The 23,990-nt window shown below is 49.3% G+C and overlaps 1 protein-coding gene across 5 annotated transcripts; it reads left to right on the top strand.

Moving 5' to 3' along the window:
* The first annotated feature begins 27 nt into the window (after positions 1 to 27).
* ZER1 (zyg-11 related cell cycle regulator) lies at positions 28 to 21,743 on the top strand. 5 transcript variants are annotated; one of them, XR_010607277.1, is made up of 19 exons: positions 28 to 157; positions 661 to 886; positions 1,833 to 1,963; positions 5,900 to 6,158; positions 6,995 to 7,145; positions 7,449 to 7,885; positions 9,513 to 9,689; positions 10,407 to 10,521; positions 11,026 to 11,172; positions 11,447 to 11,620; positions 12,310 to 12,525; positions 13,197 to 13,238; positions 13,586 to 13,705; positions 14,170 to 14,285; positions 14,417 to 14,605; positions 15,584 to 15,681; positions 16,081 to 16,183; positions 16,882 to 17,076; positions 19,018 to 21,743. XR_010607277.1 is itself a non-coding variant. In XM_065648591.1 (18 exons), exons 4-18 carry the CDS (start codon positions 6,001 to 6,003, stop codon positions 16,937 to 16,939), a joined length of 2,301 nt encoding a protein of 766 aa, XP_065504663.1. In that variant the 5' UTR covers positions 28 to 157; positions 661 to 861; positions 1,833 to 1,963; positions 5,900 to 6,000; the 3' UTR covers positions 16,940 to 21,742. The 5 variants fall into 5 exon arrangements, 4 of the variants coding, with proteins under 4 accessions (XP_065504663.1, XP_065504662.1, XP_065504665.1 ...); XM_065648591.1 differs by having other exon boundaries at positions 661 to 861; positions 16,882 to 21,742; XM_065648590.1 differs by having other exon boundaries at positions 16,882 to 21,742.
* Positions 21,744 to 23,990: the final 2,247 nt, after the last annotated feature.

Genomic DNA, 23,990 nt, shown 5'->3' with positions numbered 1-23,990 from the left:
GCGGTGGCTCCGCCCCCGCGGCCGCCTCAGCGATCGTGCCCGTCGGGCTTCGCGCCCCGCGGCGGGGACCGGGCGGGGTTCGGGCCGGGCGGCCCTGTCACGGCACCGCACTCCCACCTGGTCGGCCAGGGCTGGGGCACCGCACCGGGGACTCAGGGTGAGGCGGCACCTCGAATCCTGGGGGCAGTTTTGGGCCGCTCAGGACAAGCAAGTTGAGAGAAGGGAACGGAGCTGGGGAAGGGGCTGGAGCACGAGTGTGATGGGAGCGGCTGAGGGAGCTGGGGGTTCAGCTGGAGAACAGGAGCTGAGGGGAGACCTTCTGATCTCTGACCTGCCTGAAAGGAGCTTGGAGCCAGGGGGGGTCGGGCTCTGCTCCCCAGGAACAAGCGCCAGGACCAGAGGAAACGGCCTCAAGTTGCGCCAGGGGAGGTTGAGGTTGGATCTGGGGAACAATTTCTTCCCCAAAGGGCTGTGGGGCATTGGAACAGGCTGCCCAGGGCAGTGCTGGAGTCACCATCCCTGGAGGGGTTGGACAGACACGGAGATGAGGTTCTCGGGGACATGGGGCAGTGCCAGGGGTGGGGTGGCAGTTGGACTCGATGATCTTGAGGGTCTCTTCTGACCAAAATGTTTCTCTGATTCCTGTCTCTGTGCTTACAGCTCCCAATGGTGCCTGCCTCCGAAAAGACCCCCCAGGCAGGAGCCAGCCCCCCACTGGGGCTCCTCAGACCACCCAGCACTAGCGCAGCACCGAGGGGACCCTGTGGAGCCGTCACCGTCTCCCAGGCAAGCTCTGGTGCCAACCACCTGTACAAATGGCAGCCGTGAGCGAGGCCGGCGACGATGGCATCCACCAGCGAGGTGTGTGGCAGCAGCCGTGAGTGAGGTGTGTGGAGACACGGGGCCGGGGGTTTGTTCTGGTGGAACCCCCAGGCGGCGGCCACAGGGCTGTGTGGACAGGGGACGGCCAGGCAGCGTGAGGAGCCCCAGGGAGGAGCTGGCAGGATGCCATCGCCAAACAAGCACTTGCGTGATGGCAGCTTCTTGCTCTGCCCCGCGCCGTGACATCACGCAGCAGCACAGCCATGTTATCAGTGTAAGAAACGATCGTCTTGCCAATATAATAGGCCCAGGCAGGATCTCTCAGCAAAGCAGGTTTTATTAACGATTTGGCAAGACTGGGTGTTCTGCCTAAGGGTAGGCACATGGAATAGGGCAAAAAGCCCCGGCTTATATCCCCAAAAAATCCTGGCCGCAAATTCCCTCCCTTGTTTCCCACTGGTTGGTACTGCAGGGTGTACAGACTACCCGCCACCTGCCTCAATTTACATATTTCATTCATCTAATTCTAACAATCCCATTCCCCTTATCAATCTATTTAAAATATGGGTTCCTGGCTCTTTGGCCACCCTTCCCCCTAGATTAACTTTTGTAAATACAGGTATCAGTTTGCATTCCAGGATTAGTTCGAAGAGACCTTGTTTTACATTAAGGGTTTACAGTCTGATGTCTCTCAGCCCTTCTCCCCAGCTGGGGTGGGGGGTCAGATGCCAGATCCGTTGTAAAAACAACATTCCTCCTTCAAAGGCTCCTTACATCGGTGACTGCCACTGCCGTGACGTCACCGCCGCACCTCGTGACGTCACGGTGTGTGCGGAGGCGCTGGGTCCCCGCAGCCCCCGCTGCCTTCCGGCTCCGGGGGGTGCCCGGGAGCGCCGGGTGCGGCCCGAGCGTTCCGGGCTGGCCGGTGTTCCCGGGGAGGGGGGGGAAAGCGGCGGCGCTTCCGGCGCGGGCGGCCCGGCTGGCGGAAGTGACGGCGGGTTTGTTGACAGCGGAGGCCGCGGCGGGGGGAGCGGGCCCGAGCAGGACGGGAGCCCCCTGCCCGCCCCGGGGAGCGGCGCCGGGACCAGCCGGGACTCCCGCCGCCCCGCATCGGCCGCGCCGGGCCGGGGCCTGGCGCCAGGTGAGTGCCGGCGGCCCCCTCCTCCACCCGACCCTCGGGGCTCGCCCTCCCCGGGGGCACCGGGCCTGCCCGCCGAGGGCTGCGGGGGCAGCGCCGCCCCCGCGGAACCGCAGGCCCCGGCAGCGCCGCACAGTGTCCCCCCCGGCCGAGCCCACATCCCCTCCCCGGGAGCACCGAGCCCCGGCGGGCAGGGCCCAGGCCCGCGGCAGCCCGGCCGGGAGGAGCCCCAGCGAGGTGACCTCTGTGCCTCAGGAGCGGAAAGTGGCCTCGAGGAGCGGGGCTGGAGCCCCGTGTGGGTTTCGGGGTTGTGACCAGACCTGCCTGCAGGCTGCTGAAGGGGCTGCTAGGGCTGTCAGAGCCCAGCGCAGTCCAGCGGTGCCCAGGAAACTGTCACCCAGGGGCTCCCAGAGTGTCCTCTGGAGCAGGTGACCTTTTGGAAAGAAAATCCATGATATAGTTTAGTCAGCCGAAGGAGCACCTTTACAGCATACAGGTACAAAGATCAACATGTTTCGCAGCCAGCACGAGTCGTCTCGTTTACGATGTTGGTCTCGGCAGGCTGATGAGTTTGGAAATGGCAGGTTTTGCTGGGCCACAGAATAGTTCAACATGCTCCTACTTCAGTTTGCCTGCTCTAAGGCAGGGATGGTATTTCCCCACACAAGCTGCAATGACCAGTCAATTAATAAAAACACAGGGATTTACGGCTGTAAGATGCCAGCTAAAATGACAGTGCAGTTTTCCTTAAAAACATAACCTGTGCCAAACCCCGCATTTACATTAAATTTGTTATTCTGAAGTCGTTGCAATCAGTTCATGTCAGCACGTATTGTTTGCCCTCTTCTTGGACAAGTCCCTGATGCTGGAAAAGTCAGCTTTGCCAATCATTTTTGTAGCAACAGCATAAACGTTATGTCGCTGGCGTGGAGCCACAGTGAGTCAGGCTTGGCTTTGGGCAGCCACCTGGAGAGAGAGGCTGGGAGAGAAGATCGGTGTGAAGTCCAAGGTAGCGAATATTGGCACAGGCAGCCCTAGGAGTGCCAAGTCTTGCGTGGGGGTGCAGCCTAAAATGCCGTAACAATACAGATGTAGCCCAAAAATAAACAATGTTTGGCAAAGAGGCTGGCCGGACCTGGAAGGCTGGTGATGGGGGAGAGCAAAGCTGCATATTCTGCAGCTTCCTTTGGGTCCATGGGTGGCGGGAGGGTGTTGTTACTCCACGGGGAGGGCTGCTTCGGGGTGTAGCTGAGTGTACAGGCTTTTATATGCCTCCTCCTGTGTCTCTGAGGGACTCGATTCCTTTGTGCATTAAGATAGAAGCAAATCCGTTAGAAAAATAAATTGGAAAAACTATTGGCAGCTGTTGTTCTAGTCACTTTTCGATTCCTGCACTTGAATTTTCAGCGTGTTTCACGTATCTGTCTTTGAGCCTTCAAAAACACCCGTGCACTGGACAGCTCATTGCGTGTCGCTGGAAAGTACTGGTGCCAGTCTGCCAAGCGGGCAACTTGCTGAGGATAACTATTAGGCAAATGTTAATGGTTTGTCAGCATCTCTAGTTCATTTATTTTTAATCAACACACTGAGCTTATAACTAGAGACAATCACAGAATGTCCCAAGTTGGAAGGGACCCACAAGGATCATCGAGTCCAACTCCTGACAGTATTGCTCAGTGCAGCTCAACCCTCTGCTTCCATCTCCCCCCACCCACACGTCATGTCGTGAGTCTAACTGAGGAGGGAGAGACCAGCTTGTGTTGTGTCATGTACAAAAGGTCACAGCAGCAGCTCTTGGTGCTACTCACATATCCCTAATAAATCATGAGGATGAATGCCTTGGTGTTGTTTTACTGAGATGGTTTAACCACTTTCTATTAACCTCCAGTCTGGGATTTTGGTGGTGGATCACAGAGAGCTCAGAAGTTAAAGCGCAGCTGATTTCTCCAGGGCTAGGATCACCCAGCTCCGTTGTGCTGGTCTCGGCAGGGAGGGACAAGCGAGTTGTCAGAGCCACAGGACAGCAGTTCTCGCCTTTTAGTGCTCGGAGCTGCTTGGACAAGTCCCAAGCACTGGCCGTTTCCAGCTGCACGTGATAACAGATTGTCAATGGGAGTTTGTTTTCAAGTTCTCCGACCATCGGTAGTAAACAGTGGAAGACACTGGCTGCAAGGACCTCCCGTCTGGTGGCACAGGGGAACTGGTAGGGACAGCAGAACGTGTTTCCCAACAGGTTCCAATCTTCCTGTTGATCTTGCCTTTCTGGAAAGATTCTCTCAAGGAAGCTTCAGGCAAAATTTGCAAGAGGGACTCGTTCCGGAGGTGAAGGAGATTAGTCTCCAAAGCAGACACAGTGCAGGACAGCATCCTTCCACCTGTGTTCCTTGATCCGGGACCTCCTGGCCAGCGAGATGATCCTGTGCGCTCAGTGGCCTGTTTGTCCATTTACACCGGAACGGGGTTTGACCCAGGAATATGAGGCTGGGGGTGCACGTGCTGCAGGAGGGGTCCAGCACAGCTGCTCCTCCATGGCTGAACGAGGAGCGGTTCTGCCCATCTCCGCTTTCTTTTTGAGAGGCTCCTCTGAGTCTCAGCTTAATTCCTTGGCCAGCTCTTTGTCCCTGGCACTGAAGTGCACCCTTGGGAAAAAAAAAAAAAAAAAAAAAAAAAAAAAAAAGTGTTAACGAAACACAGAAGCAAGGAAGAAAGGAGCTTTGATTTCGAACCTGTGCCGCCTTCAGTTTTGCATGGAAATCCACTCTGCAGCACAGGGAGGGATCAGAAGGCTGGAAGCCCAGGCTGCCAGGCAGGCTCAGTCACTGCTGCGCTGTCACCCATAGAGACCATTTGGTGCCCAAATTTGAAAGGTCACCTTGTCCACAGCCTTAACTGGTTCTTCGTACGGGTGTCATCACCCAGGCAGCAGCTGAACAGATCATCTGAAGGGGAGGAGGGAATGTGTCCATGGAAATAGATTGAAGGGTTCACATTAGGGTGGCTTCTAATGTGATTTGACCCTTTGAAAGTGAAATGGTGGTGTTGTTCTTCAGTCACTTCTGCTAAACACCTCCAAGGCTGCAGCAAGCTTTCCTTCACTGCCAGCAAGAGTGTTAACACTAGAGCCACAAGATTTTTTTAAAATAAAAAAATAGACAGGAATAGCTTCCCCTCATTGTCTCCCTCACTCATCCTTCTTTATCCTGTACTTAACATAAAGAAGGGCTGAAGTGTTTTGCCTTTTCCCACTCACACCTTTTTGTGGGAGATTTGGAATGGTTTGGGAGAGCAAGTCCCAGGGAGCTGGACGTAGAGATGCCCACCACGTGCCTAAGCCTCGCTTTAGACTGTGCTCAAAGGGAAGCCAGACTAGTCTGTGTGTTTTCCTCTGGCTTCTGATCCACTTCACGGTCTAGTTCATGGACTTACATGAAGCTTCTGGCTTGGCACTACAGAGAAACATTGAGCTCGAACATGACGTTTCACTTGGAATGACAACAAACAGAATTGCAGGCACGAGATGTGGGGCCAGCAGATCCCAGTGGGGCTATGCAAGAGATTATCCTGACAGTAAATTTTCTGGTGGTTTATCCAGCCCACCCCAAAGGAAACCAAGCGATGCGGTTTCTGCTGCTTCCCTTTCCAAGGGCCTTTGTCAGCCAGATAACCCCTGCGATGAGGAAACATTTTCTTGCTGTGTAGCCTCGTTTCCAAACATGTTTCATGTTAACTCATTCCCGCAGTGTCCCCTGGGGGTGGGGACACCAAGGAATTAAGGGCATACTGCCAGAGAGGCCAGAATGCTGCAGGTTCTTTTGAGGTCAGCAAATGATGGGCTGGAAATACAACTATCAACATCCTGCTGGTGCAAGAGCTTTGCAGGACACTTGCCAATGTGCCTTTCTCAATGCTGCCTTTTTTTTTTTTCCCTCCTGGTTATAGCTGTCCTGATGTCCCTGTAAATTCATCCTGGAACTTAATTTGAGGATCTACTGAATCCAAAGCTTTCTTCTGCTCTTCCCCTTCCCATAACTTCCCTCAAGATGGCATCCGATAGCCCCGAGTCGCTAATGGCCTTGTGCACCGATTACTGCCTTCGCAACTTGGAGGGGACTCTCTGCTACCTGCTGGACAATGAAACTCTCCGACTCCATCCCGACATCTTCTTGCCAAGCGAGATTTGTGACAAACTTGTCAATGAGTATGTTTCAGGGCTGTGGAGAAGCTGTTTGGTTTGGGAAGGAGCTGGGGGCTCAGGGAAGGGGGAGCGTAGTTCTCTAAAAAGAGTGATGGGAAAGGGGAAAAAATGTGGAAGAATTCATAGGGTATTTTTTTTCCCCCCTCATATTGGAAATAAGGATTTGCATTAACTTCAGAAGGAAGTGTCTCCGGGGTTATTGTATTCTAGTTTCTGTGGAAATCACCATTTCCACATAGGTAAACCCAGAGCGAAACAGTCACTGCTTCTTCCAAGAACATCAGTAAGTAAAGGAGCCTTCCCATTTCCTACCACTGAATCATTACATTTCTCTATCAAGCCAGAAAAATAAGAGCGCAAAGTGCTAACAGATATTAAATTTTAAGGCTGCTTCTCCCATAGCTTTACAAAACAACCTGTTTCCAGGGATTTATATAATTTGGCTATCACATTCTCTCTTGGCTGAACTCCTGCCCACAAAGTCTGGCAGAGAACTTTGGCTAGCTAATTTTCTGGGGGAAAAAAAAAAAAAAAAATTACTATCTTTAAACAGCTAGGGGAAAAAAATCCTGGCATCTGTGCTTGCCAGAATCCAGTTTGCTCACATACACAGGTGACCTTGTACAAATCTTTGCCTGAGATTTTCCTGAGGATCGTTATTTCTGTGCAAGAAGAGGTAACAGGCCTGCTGCCGTTACCCCAAAGGCTATTCTGGATGATCAGCAGGGAGCCCGAGTGTGCTCACGCGCTTGGTGACATTTTCTTGTAGCCAGTGAATCTGCTAGAGCTGTAGCTGAGCCTTTGTGTCATGCTGTGCTAACACTGTTGCTCCAACACAGGTACGTGGAGCTGGTGAAGACAGACAGCATCTTTGAACCCCATGAAAGCTTCTTCACCCTGTTCTCAGATCCCCGGAGCACCAGGCTGGCTCGGATCCACTTGCGGGAGCAGATTGTGCAGGACCAGGACCTGGAAGCCATCAGGAAGCAGGTGGTATCGCACCAACAGCTCCCACCGCCACCTCACACAGCAGCACTGCTGCACGGGCACCGGCTAGAGCTCCACACACCCCGAGATTCCCCAGACTCTGTCCTTCACTGGCCAAATTTTCTCTGGGGCAAAGCTCAGCTTTTCCCTTCTCTGCTCCTAGAGCTACTGTAGGGATCAGGATGGGGACACTGGTCTAGTTCAGTGACACGTAGTCTCAGTCTCTCCCAGCGGAGGGAGGGTTTAGCAAACAAGGTGGGCACTCTGCTTGTGAAGTCTTTCTAACTTTGATTTCCCATCTTCCAGGATCTTGTTGAGCTCTACTTGACTAACTGTGAGAAGCTGACAGCCAAGAGTCTGCAAACCTTGGTGAGCTTCAGCCACACGCTTATCTCCCTGAGCCTCTTTGGCTGCTGCAATATCTTCTACGAGGAGGAGAACCCTGGAGGCTGTGAAGACGACTGTTTGGTGAACCCCACGCGCCAAGTCTTGGTCAAGGACTTTACTTTTGAAGGCTTCAGCCGCTTGCGCTTCCTGAACCTGGGCCGCTTGATCGAAGGGGTAAATGTGGAGACATTGCTTCGGCCTTTGGCCTCCCTTGCAGCTCTTGATCTTTCTGGGATCCAGCTGAACGATGTGGGATTTCTGACCCAGTGGAAGGACAGTCTAGTTTCCTTAGTGCTTTACAACATGGACCTTTCAGAGGAGCACATCCAAGTGATCGCACAGCTTCGCAAGCTCAGGTCAGCAGATCTGTTCTTCCTTGTTTATCCTTATCCTGCTGATAGGGAAAGTTCTTTCAGGAATAGTCTGTGTGCCTGCTAATGGAAAGCCACCCACTGCTGGTGTCAAGTTAGAAACCTTCCCATGAACAGGCTCACTCGTTGACTCGCTATACGTGTCTGACATGTCTAAAGCCAGCCTGCATTTTGCTTGCAAAAGGACACCACTTAGCAGAAACTCCCTCTTGGAAAAACAAAAACCACCACACCCTACCCCTGCCCCCCCCCAAAAAAACCAACTCCACAACACAACCGCACACAAACAAACAAAAAAACCCCGGCATAACAACAAAACCTCACAAACAAACAACCACAAAATCCCAAACAAACCCAACCACGCTTCTCTAGCCAAACAAAAAAATAGCAGGATACTTGAGAGATGGCAAAAAAATTACTACAGATGTGTACATGTACTAACGTAACAATAATCACACTGTGAAACTCAATCCTCCAGACCACTTTTGAAACAGGAATGTCCAAAGTTTAAGCCTGGCTCTGAGATAACACTAAGAAAAACTCTTGAGCTCGGCCTGCTCATGTGCTCAGTGGCAGCGCACTGTGCACAGACCGTGCAGCCAAGGAAACGAGTGGTGTAAATAAACAGGCACTCCTGACCCAACAGTGTTGACAGTGAAAATACTTCCTGAAGCAGAGCTGAGACGATTGCTATTCGGACTTCACAGTGGTATCAGGAAACGGATCCAGGACTTTCCAAGCCGGAGAAGGGCCGCACTAGTCACACAAAGGATACCCAGCAGTGGTTAAGATAGTATGGGCTGTGCTGCCTGCAGACACTAGAGGGGACCACGTTAACATATGACTTCGGAGTCTCAGGGAACATCCTGGGTAATATTTGCTAAATCCAAGTAGTTTAACTCCCGGTGACTTGCAATGAGACTTGGTCTACAACAGGTAGAAGACACTTGTGAGTGGGATGTTGGCCCCTGTCTCAGGCAGCTTAGAAAAGTTTCTCCCAGGGGTCTCAGTTACTGCTCAGTGGGCAAGAGCAGCTCCTGTCCTGTATGGGACCCAACCTGCACATGATGGCTGCTCAGTTTCTCCCACCACTCCCTTAGCATCAGCTTTTCCCCAAAGCTTAAGCATTTAAATACCTAAGATAAGTGAAATCAGGGCAGAGTAATAGCCTGGAGTGGAAAAAATAAAAGATTGGGGAAGCAGACAAAAACCTGGAGTAACTTAATTTGTGGGATGGGACAATGTACATTTCTGGGGATGCAAAGATCCTCTAGCGCATCTGAACCGCCAAGCAGAAATACGCAGGTGGCTGCGGTGATAGAGCTCGGGAAAGGCAGTTCCTGAGCCTGGAGCGATTTCCTTTGTGCTGTGTGGCCAAATGATTAATTGTGCTCCATTCTAAGTAGACCTCTACCAGGTATCTGTGTGCTTCGGTTAGACACAGGGCCAGATCCTACGGAACCACATTCCTGTATCTTGTGAAGGAAATAATAATCATAATAAATAAATTAAAAAATAATCATCACACTTGCCTTGTCATCTTGCTCTGCTAGAGAGGCAGAAACACCAGCTAATGCTTTCCAGTCTCTGAGCTGCTCTCTGTTGTTCGCAGGCACTTGGATATCTCCCGAGACCATCTGTCCAGTTATTACAAATTCAAGCTGACCCGGCGGGTTCTAAACCTGTTTGTGGAAAACTTGGTAAACCTCACATCGCTCGATATCTCAGGGCACACCATGCTGGAGAACTGCACTATCCCAAGCATGGAGGAGAAGATGGGCCAGACGAGGTAAGGAAGCAGCAATTTCTGAGGACTGCTTGGGTGGATAGATTGATCAAAGAGGAATAAAGAACAGTTCCCTCTTCTAAGCTTCCAAATTCTGTAGGTCTAATTAATACTAAAAAGCAGGATACAGCTGTTGCTGGTTTCTCCTGATGCTAAAGACTGGTATGGGAATCAGCTGTGGTTCTTTTATGTGACACATGTAAGGACTTCTAAGAGTAATAAAAATTCATCCTACCTGCTTCCCATACATACCTGAAGTATTTCAGTTCTTTTCCGCACATGTTTTTCCAGGTGTCTCTTGCAGTGATTTATATTTCTTCTGAAAGGACTGCAGAGCCCTTTACACATTTTCTACATGAAACATTCTTACCCTCATTGAAATCCAGGCACTTCCAAAACAGAACATTTCTACGCATCAGTTTTCATAGGAGGGCTGAGTGTTTTAGGAACCTAGAATCTAAAGGCATATTTTCAGATTTGACCTGGGTGCTGGGCAGATCAGCCTTTGAAAATCCTGGTGCCCCTCAGTAGGGGCACACCCAGAGGTCTGGGTGTTCAGACCAGAACTCTGCCCTCCTGTTCCCCAAACACTGAAGAAAAGCAAATGAGTGGGACAGTATTGGCTCCTTTCCACTGCACTGATGAAAAAGAAAGACAGCACCAACATGAGCGATCTCTTTGGTTTTTGGTTTTTTGTTTCTTTGTTTGTTTTCCCCTCAGCATTGAGCCAGCAAAGAGCAGCATCGCTCCGTTCCGGGGTCTGAAACGACCGCTCCAGTTCTTGGGCCTTTTTGAAACATCTCTCTGCCGTCTGACACATATTCCAGCCTACAAGGTAATGAGGCCACAAGAATATTGGCAATAGGTACTTGGTAAAAGTTGTGAGAACATAAAAATTACTGCCTGCTGGTAGAGTCTTCTTAGGGTCTTGGGTGTGACAACTGAGCTCTGACCTTTCGACAACTACTTGCCAATGCAGGAAAACTGCCAGAAAACAAGACCTGGTCCCCACGTGGTTTTTACAAGGTTTAAAAAAACACGCCTCTTGGAGATGGGCATGGAAGAATCATCCGGCCTGAGGGACCAGGATGTCTGTGACTACAAGAAAAGGATTTAAGACAATAGGAGTCTTGCTTGTGGCCCAAAGCTGCCATTTCTTGTCCCTCTGGGCTAAGAAGTGACTCAGTCTCTTTGCTCTCATCCTGGGCCTAATTCTGGTAGCAGAGTGGAGGGAAGTTGTACCCTTTGACCTTCCAGATCTACCTTCAGAGTTCCCTTCTCACATTGGTTTTCCTCTTTCATCATTTCTTCCCTGACTCTTTTTGTTCCTCCATGCCAGGTGAGTGGAGACAAGAACGAAGAGCAAGTCCTGAATGCTATTGAGGCTTACACCGAACACCGGCCAGAAATCACTTCCCGGGCCATCAACCTCCTTTTCGACATCGCCCGTATCGAACGCTGCAGCCAGCTGCTGCGAGCCCTTCAGGTAAGCCCCATGCGAGCATTTACCTCACCCTGACGAGGGAAATTTCGCTGTCCCAGTCTTTTCTTCACCCTGGGACACCATATCAGGCCATTCTGGAGAAAGTTCCGGTGGTGCAGTGGAACTGGGCACCTTCATGCCATAAACATGTTTCTGCAATGCCTGGGCCACGCGTTCCTTGCAGGCGTAACAGTCTTGGCCCCACACAGCTGTAATGGTCACATCGAGACTCAACAGCAAGTCAGTGGCACTGAAGCTTCATGTTGCTTCTCTGCAGCTGGTGATCACAGCCCTCAAGTGCCACAAGGATGACAAAAACATCCAGGTGACGGGCAGTGCAGCCCTGTTCTACTTGACCAACTCCGAATACCGCATGGAGCAGAGCGTGAAGCTGCGGCGCCAGGTCATCCAGGTGGTGCTGAACGGCATGGAGTCCTACCAGGAAGTCACGGTAAGAGTGGCTCAGCCTCCTTCAGCTCCCGCGTCCTCCCTCCCTGTATTAAGTCTTCAGCCCCGTGTTAGAATCGGGTCTTTAAACCTCCAGGACATGAGCCAAGGCAGACACCAGAGGAGGTGTTGCCCAGATCTTCTCCTTGCCTTTACTCAGCGATGAGATTACATGCAGGGTTCTCCTTGTCCATGCAGTGTTCTCCAGAACAAAGAGAAGAAAATGATGATAGCAAGGCTCCTTTTTATCTGATGGTAGTGGTCAAAGGGCATATACGACACACAGCATAGACGTCCAGTACTGACTGTGGGGTGAAAAGGGTGCAGGCGTTGAGTCAACAGAAAGAAACACCACCCCAGCACGTGGTACTGGAAGCAAGCTGACGTTATACACTGTGGTACACTCCCAGCATGGCAGCTGCTGCGTGGAGAGCTTAGAGGCAGTGAGGAACTGGCTTGGGAAGTGATGAGTGTTGGGTGACCATTTGGCCATATGAGACCAGAGTGGCAGTGAGAAGACGGTACCAACTGAGCACAACTAAAGCACAGTGCTAAATAGGAGGGTAACAGAAATGTTAGTGGTCATAGTCAAACAAGAAGATGGTTTCAGTACCAAGCAGCAAGGAAACATGAGATGATGGGCTCCATGTTTTTGTAGCCATTTGCTGCAGTGTTTGCTTCCTTTTCACCCAGGTACAGCGAAACTGCTGCCTGACACTGTGTAACTTCAGCATTCCTGAGGAGCTGGAGTTCCAGTACCGCCGAGTCAACGAGCTGCTGCTGAACATCCTCAACCAGAGCCGGCAGGATGAGTCTATCCAGCGCATCGCTGTGCACCTCTGTAACGCTCTGGTCTGCCAGGTGGACAACGATCATAAAGAAGCTGTGGGCAAGATGGGGTTTGTCATGGTTGGTATGGTCCCAAGGTGTCTACTTATCCTTAATCCAGGCCAGCACAATTCCCTTGCAGGAGTCCACCAAATTCATCCAGCTGGTGACCCAACCGTACGGTGTCACAGGAGGGAGCTGGTGTCCCAGCACTGCCAGCCTCTCCTGGAACCTTTCCCTCCACATGGCATCTTTTACTGGCTGACCAGCACTGGAAGTCCTGATCTCAGAGACAGACTGTCCGTGAGAGCAGGGAAGCCGTGTAACCTTATACCTTATCTCTTCACTGCATCATATTATTTCCAGAGCTGGTACCACCTCATGACCAGCTCCTTCTGCATCTCCCCAAGTTTGCAGCAGCTTCCAAACTCATGTGAACCCATGTCCCTCACCTTTTCAAAGAACTGCAGAGGCCGCTGCTTTGGTGCAGTTATGCCGCGTTCTAGACTTAGTCATGCAGGTCAAAACCAACTTGACTGCAGACTTGACAGCTCAGCACCATGGTTCAGTTCAGTGAATATTGCAACACTGAACATAACCTGGTCCCACAGGGTCAGAGAAAGAGATACCAAGTAGGTTCTCTACAAAGGATCAGAACTGCATATACCTGCAAACCAGCTGCAGTACAGCAGTTAGTTTTAGTTCTGTGATTCTTGGACTGTTTCTCACTCTTCCCCTTCCTCTGCCCACAGACAATGCTGAAGTTGATTCAGAAGAAGTTGGCTGATAAAACGGTGAGTGTTTCCCCCCAAAAATGTATGCACAGGGTATTTTCTCCTCAGTCTGACTTAGGCACAGAGGTCAGTCTGGAGTGCCAGCTCAGCTTCTGTAACAAACACAAGACATCTCAGCTGATGCTGCAGGATTTCCTGTCCTAGGGTGGGGGTGAGGGGAATGTGACGGGGAGGCAAAAATATTAAACAAAAACCCACTTGTTGACAAGTTGAAAGTGAATAACAAGGTTTTCTTACCTCTGGAGCCATCTAGGGTGATGGCAGAGAGGAAACACAAGGGGTTGGTTTGCACTGGGCTCCCACATGAGTGAAGCTCTGCCTCTGTCCCTTTCTCTTTGGCTCTGTAGTGTGATCAGGTGATGGAGTTCTCCTGGAGCGCACTCTGGAACATCACTGATGAGACCCCTGATAACTGTGAGATGTTCCTTAACTACAGCGGCATGAAACTGTTCTTGGAGTGCTTGAAAGTAAGTATGTCTAGTTTCCTCCAGAGGAATGCTGACATCAGCAGTGGAAATGCAGGTGCCTGGCCGGGATCCCTGGCTGTGCTGATCTATAAGCAGTACTTCCTATGTTGCGCAAACAGAAAAGAAAAAACTTGCACGTTTTCTTCTTTCTCGCATCCATCCACTCAACCAGTAGTAGAACAGAGAAACAAACTTACACTCAATAAATCTTCCTCTCTGCCTTTCTTGTACGAAGTCTCCCTGAAGTAAAGCGGCAGTGAGTAGTGGACCCTGTCCTTGACTCCTTTCACATGTATCACGAACACCTGAGATCCCATGTAGCATCTACTAAAGAACCATTACTGACTACCTGAAAATACTCGGCCTTTCTAGACACGCTGTACAATCTTTCTCCAGGGCTGCTTGCTCTCAGTGTCACGACGGCCCTACTTTTGTATAATCCTGTTCTTTGCTTGCTTGCTTAGGAGTTCCCAGAGAAACAGGAGCTGCATCGCAACATGCTGGGCCTCCTGGGCAATGTAGCAGAGGTGAAGGAGCTCCGCCCGCAGCTCATGACCTCCCAGTTCATCAGTGTGTTCAGGTGAGCACCTGGCTAATGAACAGCAGGGCTGTACCAGGGTGAATGCTCTGGAGCTCTGCTCCTCAGTCACCTGAAGACTTTTAAACCTTTGGTGCATCAGCACCTCTAAATGATCTCTTCTCTCTTGGCAGCAACCTGCTGGAGAGCAAAGCAGATGGGATTGAGGTGTCCTATAATGCCTGTGGTGTGCTCTCCCATATCATGTTTGATGGTCCAGAGGCTTGGGGTATATGTGAGCCCCACCGAGAGGAAGTTGTGAAGAGGATGTGGGCAGCCATCCAGAGCTGGGATATCAACTCCAGGAGAAATATTAACTACAGGTGAGGAACGGAAAAGTTTGGCCCACTCACCTAGGAGCCAGGGTTGTCACGGGAAGCAAGCACCAGCGGAGAGGGGGGAAGAGGAAGAGCCCAGCATGGAGGCTGCTTAGAGCGAAGGAGAAACATCCTCAGGAACATATTTAGTGAGGGTTTTACATCTTCCTTTGAAACGTGTTACACAGGCTGCTGGAATTAGACACCTTGCCTGGCAGTTCCTATGGGAAAAGTGTGGGAGCCCAACAGAATTTCTCCTGCGTGTTTCTGATGAAATTGAGTAGTTCAGGAAAGTCATGATATGACAATCTGGGACAGCCTACGTGTTGTCCCCTGAGACTGCCGTCCTTTGCACCTCCTTAAGTCTGTTTGCTTCTGACGGTCATGTGGATTGCTGTAGCTTTCAGTCTCCTCTGGGGATTATTTAGACGCAGTTCCCAGAAATCCCTTCAAGGGTTAATGCAACTGGTGGAATCCTCCAAAGCCCTTCCTGTAAGAGGCTGTCAGGTACTCTGTATTCCCATAGTGCCTGGCAGGGATCCAGAACGAATGGCATTCCAATGTGTGAGCCACAGCGTAGACACATTATTGTTGTCAGAAGAAACACAGCAACCATTGCAGATGAGCAGCCAGCTTTGGCTGCCTGTAATTTTCTTTGGCCCCTCTACAGAAAGATCCACGCTGCTGGGTTTCAGCTGTCACGAGGAAACGACTGACAGAGGATGGAAATCAGATCTTGGACTCGGTTGCATTCGTTGCAGCTATTTAGCTGGGCAGGACATTTGTGCTGAAGGGGTAGGGCCTGTCAGGCTGCCAGGATCGCCGTGTGACGCAGATGTAGTCTGTGATGCAGGAATCTTTGCCATGCCCATGCATTTAGTGCCATGGTATCTATGAGCACAGGGTTTGTATTGCTCTGAGTGGCAAAGGTGCTGAAAGAAGCAGCTCTGGGATTTTTAACAATTTCTCCATATTTCTGTGCAGGTCATTTGAACCAATCCTTCGACTTCTTCCACAAGGGATCTCTCCAGTCAGCCAGCACTGGGCTACCTGGGCCCTGTATAACCTGGTCTCTGTCTACCGTAAGTTCCCATTTTGAAATCATGTCCACCGTGCTGTAAAAGTTGCGGGTGTGGATTTGAGCTTTTTAGCAGAAGTCTTCCCAGTTTAGCTATGTAGGTAGAGAAAAGTTTCTTTGAACGATGCAAGAATGCGCAGGCAGCACAGCCAAACCAAAAAAAAAAAGAGACTTAGTGTGTAGGAAATTCTTTCAATGTTTTGATCCTTCTGGCCATGCTCTTATGTTCTCAGCCATTTTTTGTCTGTTGTTTTCACAGCCAGGGCACCCTGAGCAGGCTGGCTCCTTAAAACAGAAAAGTTTTGTGGCTTCTCAGGCCACAGGCTTCTCCTTCCCCTCCTGCTGCCCTTTATAGCACTCCTGTGAAGGTTCACAAGGACTTGTTGTATTCTTTTCTCTGCAGCTGACAAGTACTGCCCACTGCTGATCAAAGAAGGTGGGATTCCTCTTCTGAAGGACATGATTAAAATGGCCTCAGCACGGCAAGAGACCAAGGAAATGGCCCGGTAGGAAACCAATGCACTATCATCAAATATTCAATTTAGCTTTAGTTTAGTTTTTATTCCTTTACATCAAATAAGGCTACCAAAGAAAGGCCTGTACTGATGTGTGTGAAGGGTGAGAAGTGAACACAGGAGAAGAACAGGAAAAAGAGGATGAAAACAGAAGACTGAAGAGGTGTCCGTTGCCAGTACACACAGATCATTCCGGGTTGACGGATGCCGGGGAAATTAGTTATAGAAGTGGCTTGTTGGACAGGGAGCCACATTGCTAATGACATCTTACAGCGAGAGTCTCCAGTCATCACTGCTCTCCATACTCGTGTGCGCTTCCTGTCCAGAATTGTTCTGGCCTGTCACTAAAGTTGCTGACTGCACTGTTAAAATGAGAGGCTTTTTCAGAAGGTGGAAAGAGTCCATCACCTTTGTGAGCTTCCCCAACTCACTTCGTTACATGACCTTCCTTTGGAGTCATTCTGTTGGGGTTTTAAATGCCAGCTGCACTTTCTAATCCCTGGCAAACTGAGACCTGTAATTTTGTACGTGTAGGATGAATATCAAGGAGGTGGATGTGGGCTGGGAATATGTGCCCTGTGGTGGGGCCAGTGGGTATTCCCCGGAGCTGAAGCGTTTTACTGTCCCACAACGGTCGTGGAAAAAGCTTTAAACTAACCCATCTCTCCTTGTCCTTGTTTTATCTGTAGGAAAGTTATAGAGCACTGCAGTAACTTTAAGGAGGAGAACATGGACACTTCCAGATAGAGGCACCCAGCTCGTGCCTCGAGCCAGCACTGCATCCAGCTTCTCTGATTCACTGTATATAGCAAGGACTCTTTCTTACCAGCTCGCCTGTTGGAAGGAAACTTCATGTGTGTGTGTGAGACCCTCAGTAGATGAAGGTGAACAGGGGAGGGGGGAGGGACCTTTTGCACAACAAAATGCTTTCCTTAAATTAGTGGACTTTTTTTGTTATGAAGTTTCAGGTTGAAGTTCTGTGTGTATGATTTCTGTATAAAAAGAAAACAACGAAGACAACTACATTATGTATCTTTTAACCTTTTTATTTTAGACCACACAGAGAGCCTCAAATGATCATGAGCTTGAAGACCTAGTTGTGTGATCGCTAGTGTGACATTTTTATTTCCCACTTTTTAGAAAATACCCTTTCGCTGTATTGCATGAGGTCCTGTAATGTCTGCAAGAACACCAATCCTGAATCGGTATTGGCTGCTCAGTGGGGTTTTAGGCAGCAATGAGTTATTTATTTGGTTAGAGAGGTTGGGGGACACAATACCAGGGAGTTAGACCAAAAGAACTGACCTTTTTAGTGATATTTGTAAATGGAGAAAATGGGGAAGAAAGATCTTTCCAGTCAATTCACTCCCTTAAGGTTTTTTTTTGTAGAAGACTCACATTAATGGAACCATTGCTAACTGTGTATGGGTCATTTGGAAGAAAAACATTCCCATTAAAAACCAAGAGGTCTGTTTTGTCCGCCTTCTGCCAGCCCACCCAGCCTCATAAGGTCAGGGATGACCAGTAAAACCAGTTACGCGTCCTTGGCAACACAGGGCTTTTCTCTCTAAGGGAGCCTGTGCAACAAGGAACAGGGTTTGTTCACAAAGGGCTACACATCTTCATTCCAGTCCTTCACCACCTTTTTAGTTGTGTTCTGCTTTATGGGGAAGGGCTACAAATGCCAGAGAGCGTCTTTCCCCTCTGCATAATAAGCTCTACCAGGCCCCAGCCCAGAGTGGCTTGTACTGCTCGTGCAGGTCCCAGTAACGGACTGGAGCTGTTCTGCTCTCTTTCAGTCTGCATCAGTGCAAGCCACGCTCGGTGGCAAACTAATCTCCCTGCGTAGGAAGCCCGCTGCGGCACAAATGCTGTAATTGGAGGTACTAAAGTCCTCTCCTGAGACTCGGGGGTCTCCAGGCACTTTTTGGAGGGTGATCCCATGAATTAGCACCTCTTGTTCTACCCCAGCATCTTCCCCCTGTTCTGGGAAGCAGAAGGCCCTGTTCTTATCTGACTGCCATAAGCACTTACCCGAGCAGTCCCGCTGGCGTCAGCAGCGTAACTCCGATGTATACGATGTCGGTGAGAGGAGAGTCCCGCTAAGGTGCTCTTCACTTCTAAGACTCTTCACCTGTAAAGACTCAAGAAGCCAAAGGCCAAGGTTTGCCCCACAGCAGCGTGCCGTCCATGCTTGGAGCCCTCATGGTTCTTTCAAATTCGCAAATCATCCCATAGAAGGGATTTAAAAAATGTTTTATGTCTGGTAGCAGTAATAGGAGACACTGGCCATGTGAGTTGGGACATTTCAGGCCTCTGAGCACAGCCTCGCTGCTCTTCCCTTGTACGTGTTGCTCTCGGATTTGACTCGCTGCTATGGTTCTTCTGGGTTCTTCTGATGCTCAGAGTTAATGTTGTCACTGCTGAGCACATTATAGACAGATCCTGGATACACAAACTGACACTTTAAATGACAGAACACAGCTGCCCTGGAGAGGTTTACCTTTTCTGCCAATATGGTGTTATTCAATGTCTTTTTTTTTTTCTTTTTAACCATACGTCATTTGTTTTGATATTGTGAGATCTGTACTTTTTTCTTTAAGTATTTTTCAAACTTATATATATTTTTGTGTCACTTTTGAATTGTTTTCATATGGTTTGCAAAACTTGACAAATTATACTTTTTTGCAGTCGTTTGATTGAAATGTATTTTTCTCTCTCTCTTATTCCTGTTCCCCAAGAATTTGTGTCCCTATAAGCTTTGAGACAGGAAAGCTTATTTCAAGATCTGTTTTCTTTATAACAAATGCTAATCTTCCTTCTAGATGCAAAACTAAGAGAGGCTGCAGATCCTGCCAACCAGCCTCGGAGCATTAGGGGAGTCAGGCTTTGCTCATTTAACTCTCCATTTAGTGCCACTGTCCTTTTGAAGTTGTTTCCCGTGGCAGTGCCACCCACTTTCTTCCTTTCTAATGCCCATGTAGTGAAAGCTCCTACAGCTAAAATCTTGAATCACGTGGCAAAGAGCACCCCAGATTCTGACTCCTTTGGCAAGGTGGGAGTGGAGCAGAAGGGGACACATCACAGATGCGAGAGGTGTCAGAAACCCGTGTCCCCAGAACGCAGCTGCCACACTGGGGAGACGGCTGGAGCTCAAGAACTCCTGTCTCAGCCTTGCGCTGGAATCAGAGCCAAACGATCAGGCTTTACACTGAGATTTTGGCACAGCTACAGCCAGGTTAATGAACAGCCAATGGTTTGTTTTGGTTCCAGCCGCCTCAAGACCCCAAAGGTTTGGGTTTTTCAAACCAATGCCCCTGTGAGTTCAGCTGTTACTGGGGTGTCACCTGCTACAAGGTGGACCGTGGTATTGCAAATTAACAAGATCCAAGGTGCAGCAAACGTTCCACACTGTAAAGATAACTGTCCTCACTGCTCACACATCCTCATCAAGCTGTACCTGAGCCTGAACTGGGAAAAAAAGTTTTCTAATTCCCAGCAACGTGAAGATTAACAGAGTCAGGCCAGCCCGCTGGGAAAGCTTGGCTTTCTGAAACCTGCCACTGACCCCGGGAGAAGGGGGAGCTGTCTGTTACACCCAGCTGCATAGCAGATTTTGAGTCAGGCCACCAGCAAAGTCGATTCCTGAGACAGGATGTTAAAGGAAATAGCATCCCTGTTAGAGTAATGAGCTTTGGCTACAAGCTTCAATGCCTTCAAGCCAAAAACCTTGTGAGTTGAAAAATAATGTTTTCCTTCAGTGAGAAGCAAACCAGAGAAATGTATCCTCTGCACATCTGAGTATAATCCAGGAATTCCAGTAATCAGGAGCTCAAAACTAGGTTGTACCTCAGTTTCCTAAGTGAAACAAGAGAAGCTGTTGCACTCATGACCTGAAAGCACTTTTTGGAGGCAAAGAGGAGTTAATGAACTGCTGATGTAGACGTAACGCTCAGGACAGAACAGGATAGTTGTCTGCAGACTTCGCATCAATATTCTGCAAAGGAGGGGAGGGCAAAGTGGCTGATTTTTTATGAAGGTTTAATGTAAAAGGGGAAGATGGATACCCTGAAATGCTTGACTCTGGGTTACAGAGAAGCTTCTCAGGACTTCCAGCTTTGCCGGAGCGAAGGAGTGAACCACAAGACTTAAACTCCACACAGAATTATAGGGTCAGTGACCAACCCTGCCTAGAAAACTAGAACAGGGTTCTATCTCTTAAATGAGCATCCAACTGGACAGAAGTTCGTAGTGTGTAAAGATACAGCAGAGGGGTTCCTTGTTCTCCATACTTGTCCCATTCATACTCTCATTCAAGTTTTCACTACTACATTTGCTTTAATATTCAAAAGCTTGGCAAGCAGAGCACCAACACAACTCAGTAGTTCTCTCAGAGACTGTGCCGACAAAGGGACCCTCTGCCTTGGCTGGATGTGGTTCCCTACCTGGCTGGAGGATTCCTCGTTGTGCTGCGGCCCCAGCCAGTGATTCCGCAGCCCTCGGCTCGCAGGGTGCCCGGTGTCTGCCATTCGCTCTGGAGTAGGTCAGAAAGCAAATTGGTGGGTGACTTTCCACAAGCGCTTCCATTTTACGAGATCTGTGGAAAGAATTGATGTACGCACCTACTTGTATGATGCTCGACGCCCAGCAGCACTAGACTTTCTCATCTAGACCAAGCCCAGAGGTTTAGTACTAGTATTTGTGGCAATTAGTAACGTTGCAGATAATCCATCTGCGTCATGGCTGCGATTACCCTGCGCTCTGCTACTGGCTGAAATCATTCAGCACTGAATCCTACCCAGCTTGTCACCTTGTCGGGCTCCTGCTGCGCTCGCTCTGGTCTCTGCAAAAGATGAGTGGGAAGAAAAGTCTTGGAGCTGTGAGCTTATTCCCTTCTCATCGCTTGAAGGCGGCAATTAATTAGCAGTGGGGCAAGAGCTGTGGGGACACCACACTCAGGCGCTGCTCCACGGAAAAGGTGTTTTCTTGAGACTGTTGAGGGAGGAGCTTTCCACAGCTCGGGTGTTAGAGGGCAGCTTGTGCTGGAAAAAAAAATGGAAAGTAAGGAAACAGCTGGTGTCCACAACAACCGTGTGTGTGAAGCACAGAGGGGAACGGTCGTCAGGAATGGATCAAAACCAACCCGGGGGCTGGATGAGAAGACAGTACTTAAAAAATGGAATGAGGGAGATTTCCTGCTGAACTGAAACACTTCTGCTTCAGCAGACTATATTTTGATTTCGTATAGTTGTCACTGATTCTCTCTGTAATTCTTTTCTTGTTTAAAAAGTTTTTAAGCTAATCAAATATGTATTTCCTTGTTTTGCTTAACAAAAATAACCTCAGTTATTATGAGTGAGTGTTTGCTTTTACTCTGTCCATTGACCTGCCTAATGTGGAAGGGCCTGGTTCGAGTGTTTGTTCGTGGTGAAACCAAGAAAAAAAAAATAATGCACAACTGTTGCTTCCTTACAATTCTGAATGAATTAATTTTTCTGTTGTATCCATTGGATACCTACTGTGTATTAAGTCTAGTGCTTAACAATGTCTTCTTCCTTTGGTCTATGGATGTGGTTTATTTAGGTACATTACTGGTCCATTTGCTGTCACATATTTCATTAAAAATGAAAGGAACTGCCTTGTGTTGACGAGGCAGTTCAGTGGCTTTTCATTTAATCGCTCCAAGGGATACAATACTGTTTGTCAATAGAAAAGAGGTGTGGAGGAAGAGCGTATTGTTATGAAATTATGTGAGGGGAAAAAAAAAAAAATCAGAACAATATTTGACTGCACAGATTGCCTCTGAGCTCTGTAACGGATCTGTGCCTTGCATTCCACTGCCAGCAGCTGGGTACTTAAAAAGACTCCAGCTTAAAACAGTCGATCTGCTTTCAGTCCAGTGTGACTTTCTTCTTAAGACCCTGGTCCTGCAAGGGTTCAACTGGCAGTTAATTCAATGGTCATTGTGAACTCTGAAGGGTCAGACTCCAGGCGGCTGAAGGAGGAACCATGTGAAACTGAACTGCCTCTCGGAAGCTGAAAATGCACCAAGTTGTACAAGTACAGAGAGATACCTTGGGCTTCCAGCAGCATGAAATTCCCAGCTGGAATGGCATCAGGATCTAGATTCGTCACTCAGAACCTTGTTAGTAGAGGCTTTCTGGAACTAAGCCTAATTTCAACCTGTTATTTAGGTTGAAAGCCCTGAGACGGAGATAAGCTCTGATCTCCGTGAGACAGGTTTCAAAGCTGTGAGAAAAGATTAAAAGCGTAACATGCACCGAATTATTCTAATCACAAAGAGAGTGAGAATGCATTCCTTAGGACAGATCATTGCAGAAGATCAAAATATCTCTATGTTCAAGTGGGTAACATTGTTACTACTCAGTTGCCTTCATTAAGCTTTAATATTTACACCTCTGTGCAAGGAACAGAAGGACACTACCCACCTTTTCTTTCTGTTTGCAGACAGAGCCTGATGCTGCTGTTCCAGGCTTCCTTTGCCACTCAAGGGGCAGAAAGATTTTTAGGATATTTAAAGCAGGCAGAGAGTAGCAGGGCCATCTCACATACAAACTCCCTGTGTGAGGTTTGACAAGCACTGATAGAATCTACGAGGTGTCTGAGGGAGGATTTCTGTAGGTCTTGCATTTATCTAGAATAAAAAGAAATAAAGGAGTTGAATAATTGCTGGAAATCTAGACTACGGTTTTTGTTAACATTTCAACACAGCTGTCTCAGGTAAACCATTTAAGTGACTGGTGCAGCCAGGTGCTTTCCTGGAATCAGCAGGTGCCACTGACTCACTTAGAAGAGACTAAAATAATCAGGAACACCCCATTTGTGGTCAGACAATAGCAAGGAATCAGCTGCTTTTCAGGTGCTGGAGGACAAACTTGCAAAGAATGTGATTTTTCTTTCCAAATTTTTACTGGGAAAGAAGGTAACAAAAGCAGCAAGATAAGTCTATGTTAAAACCGAACAGAGTAAACCCACCGATTTCGGAATGTTGACAGGCCTGTGGTGAGATTCATCTCCCCTAAATAGGCAGACACTCAAGGTGTAAATGTGTACATAGAAAGTAGTATTCTTGGCGCTTTTTTAATTGTTAACGAGAGATAAAAACACGTCTAGGGTGCAATTCAACTACTTTTAGCTGTCTGCTTTCGGATGAGGACCAGACGTGCCCGTTTCCCCCTGCGCCTGCCAGGGTTGTCCCACGACCTCGCTCAGGTACCAACACCTTCACCGCAGCCGCCGAAGTCGGATCAAATCCCACGCCGGCGGCCTCCTACCAGAGCTGTGTCAGCTGTTTTACAAGCTCCGTTTGCACTAATAGGGCTGTTTAAATGCGTTCGGCCAGGCACAAGCTTTGCATTTCTCCCCAGGGGACAGAAATCAGCAGGTGAAATGATCAAATTGGGCGAAACCAGAGTTAACAGGCAGCATCTCACCCAGGCAGCGCTTGGAGCTGCACGAACCTGCGAGACCCCTTCTGTGGCTCCCACGGACGTTCAGCAGCGTCTGCCTCACGTGTAACTGCGACACGAAGGGATTTACCCGAGATGTTGCTCTCCAGGGCCCCAGCCCTGCGCTCCCCGCAATGCCGACGTGAAGCCGGCTGCTGCCGAGGGGCCGTGGTGGGAGAAGCGGGGGCTGAAGGAAAGCACCTTCCTCCTGGGAAATACCCTGAGGTGAAGGGCCAACATGAGGACAGAACACGGGCAGGGGTGCGAGGGCCGAGGGGAGGCCCGTGGGTGCAGCCGGGCTCCCCGCTGCAAGTGTGATGGGAGCGGCT

Source organism: Caloenas nicobarica, chromosome 19, assembly GCF_036013445.1.
Source record: "Caloenas nicobarica isolate bCalNic1 chromosome 19, bCalNic1.hap1, whole genome shotgun sequence".
Classification (NCBI taxonomy): domain Eukaryota; kingdom Metazoa; phylum Chordata; class Aves; order Columbiformes; family Columbidae; genus Caloenas; species Caloenas nicobarica.
Note: the sequence above shows the minus strand (reverse complement) of the source record. Positions and strands in the feature narration are given on the sequence as shown.

What these genes read in the sequence shown, in the direction of transcription:
- ZER1 (XM_065648593.1), top strand. Translation starts at nt 6,001, where the DNA reads ATGGCATCCGATAGCCCCGAGTCGCTAATGGCCTTGTGCACCGATTAC. An exon ending in TGTGACAAACTTGTCAATGA is followed by an intron (nt 6,159 to 6,994) that starts GTATGTTTCAGG and finishes GCTCCAACACAG; the next exon opens with GTACGTGGAGCTGGTGAAGA. An exon ending in AGAAGTTGGCTGATAAAACG is followed by an intron (nt 13,239 to 13,585) that starts GTGAGTGTTTCC and finishes TTGGCTCTGTAG; the next exon opens with TGTGATCAGGTGATGGAGTT.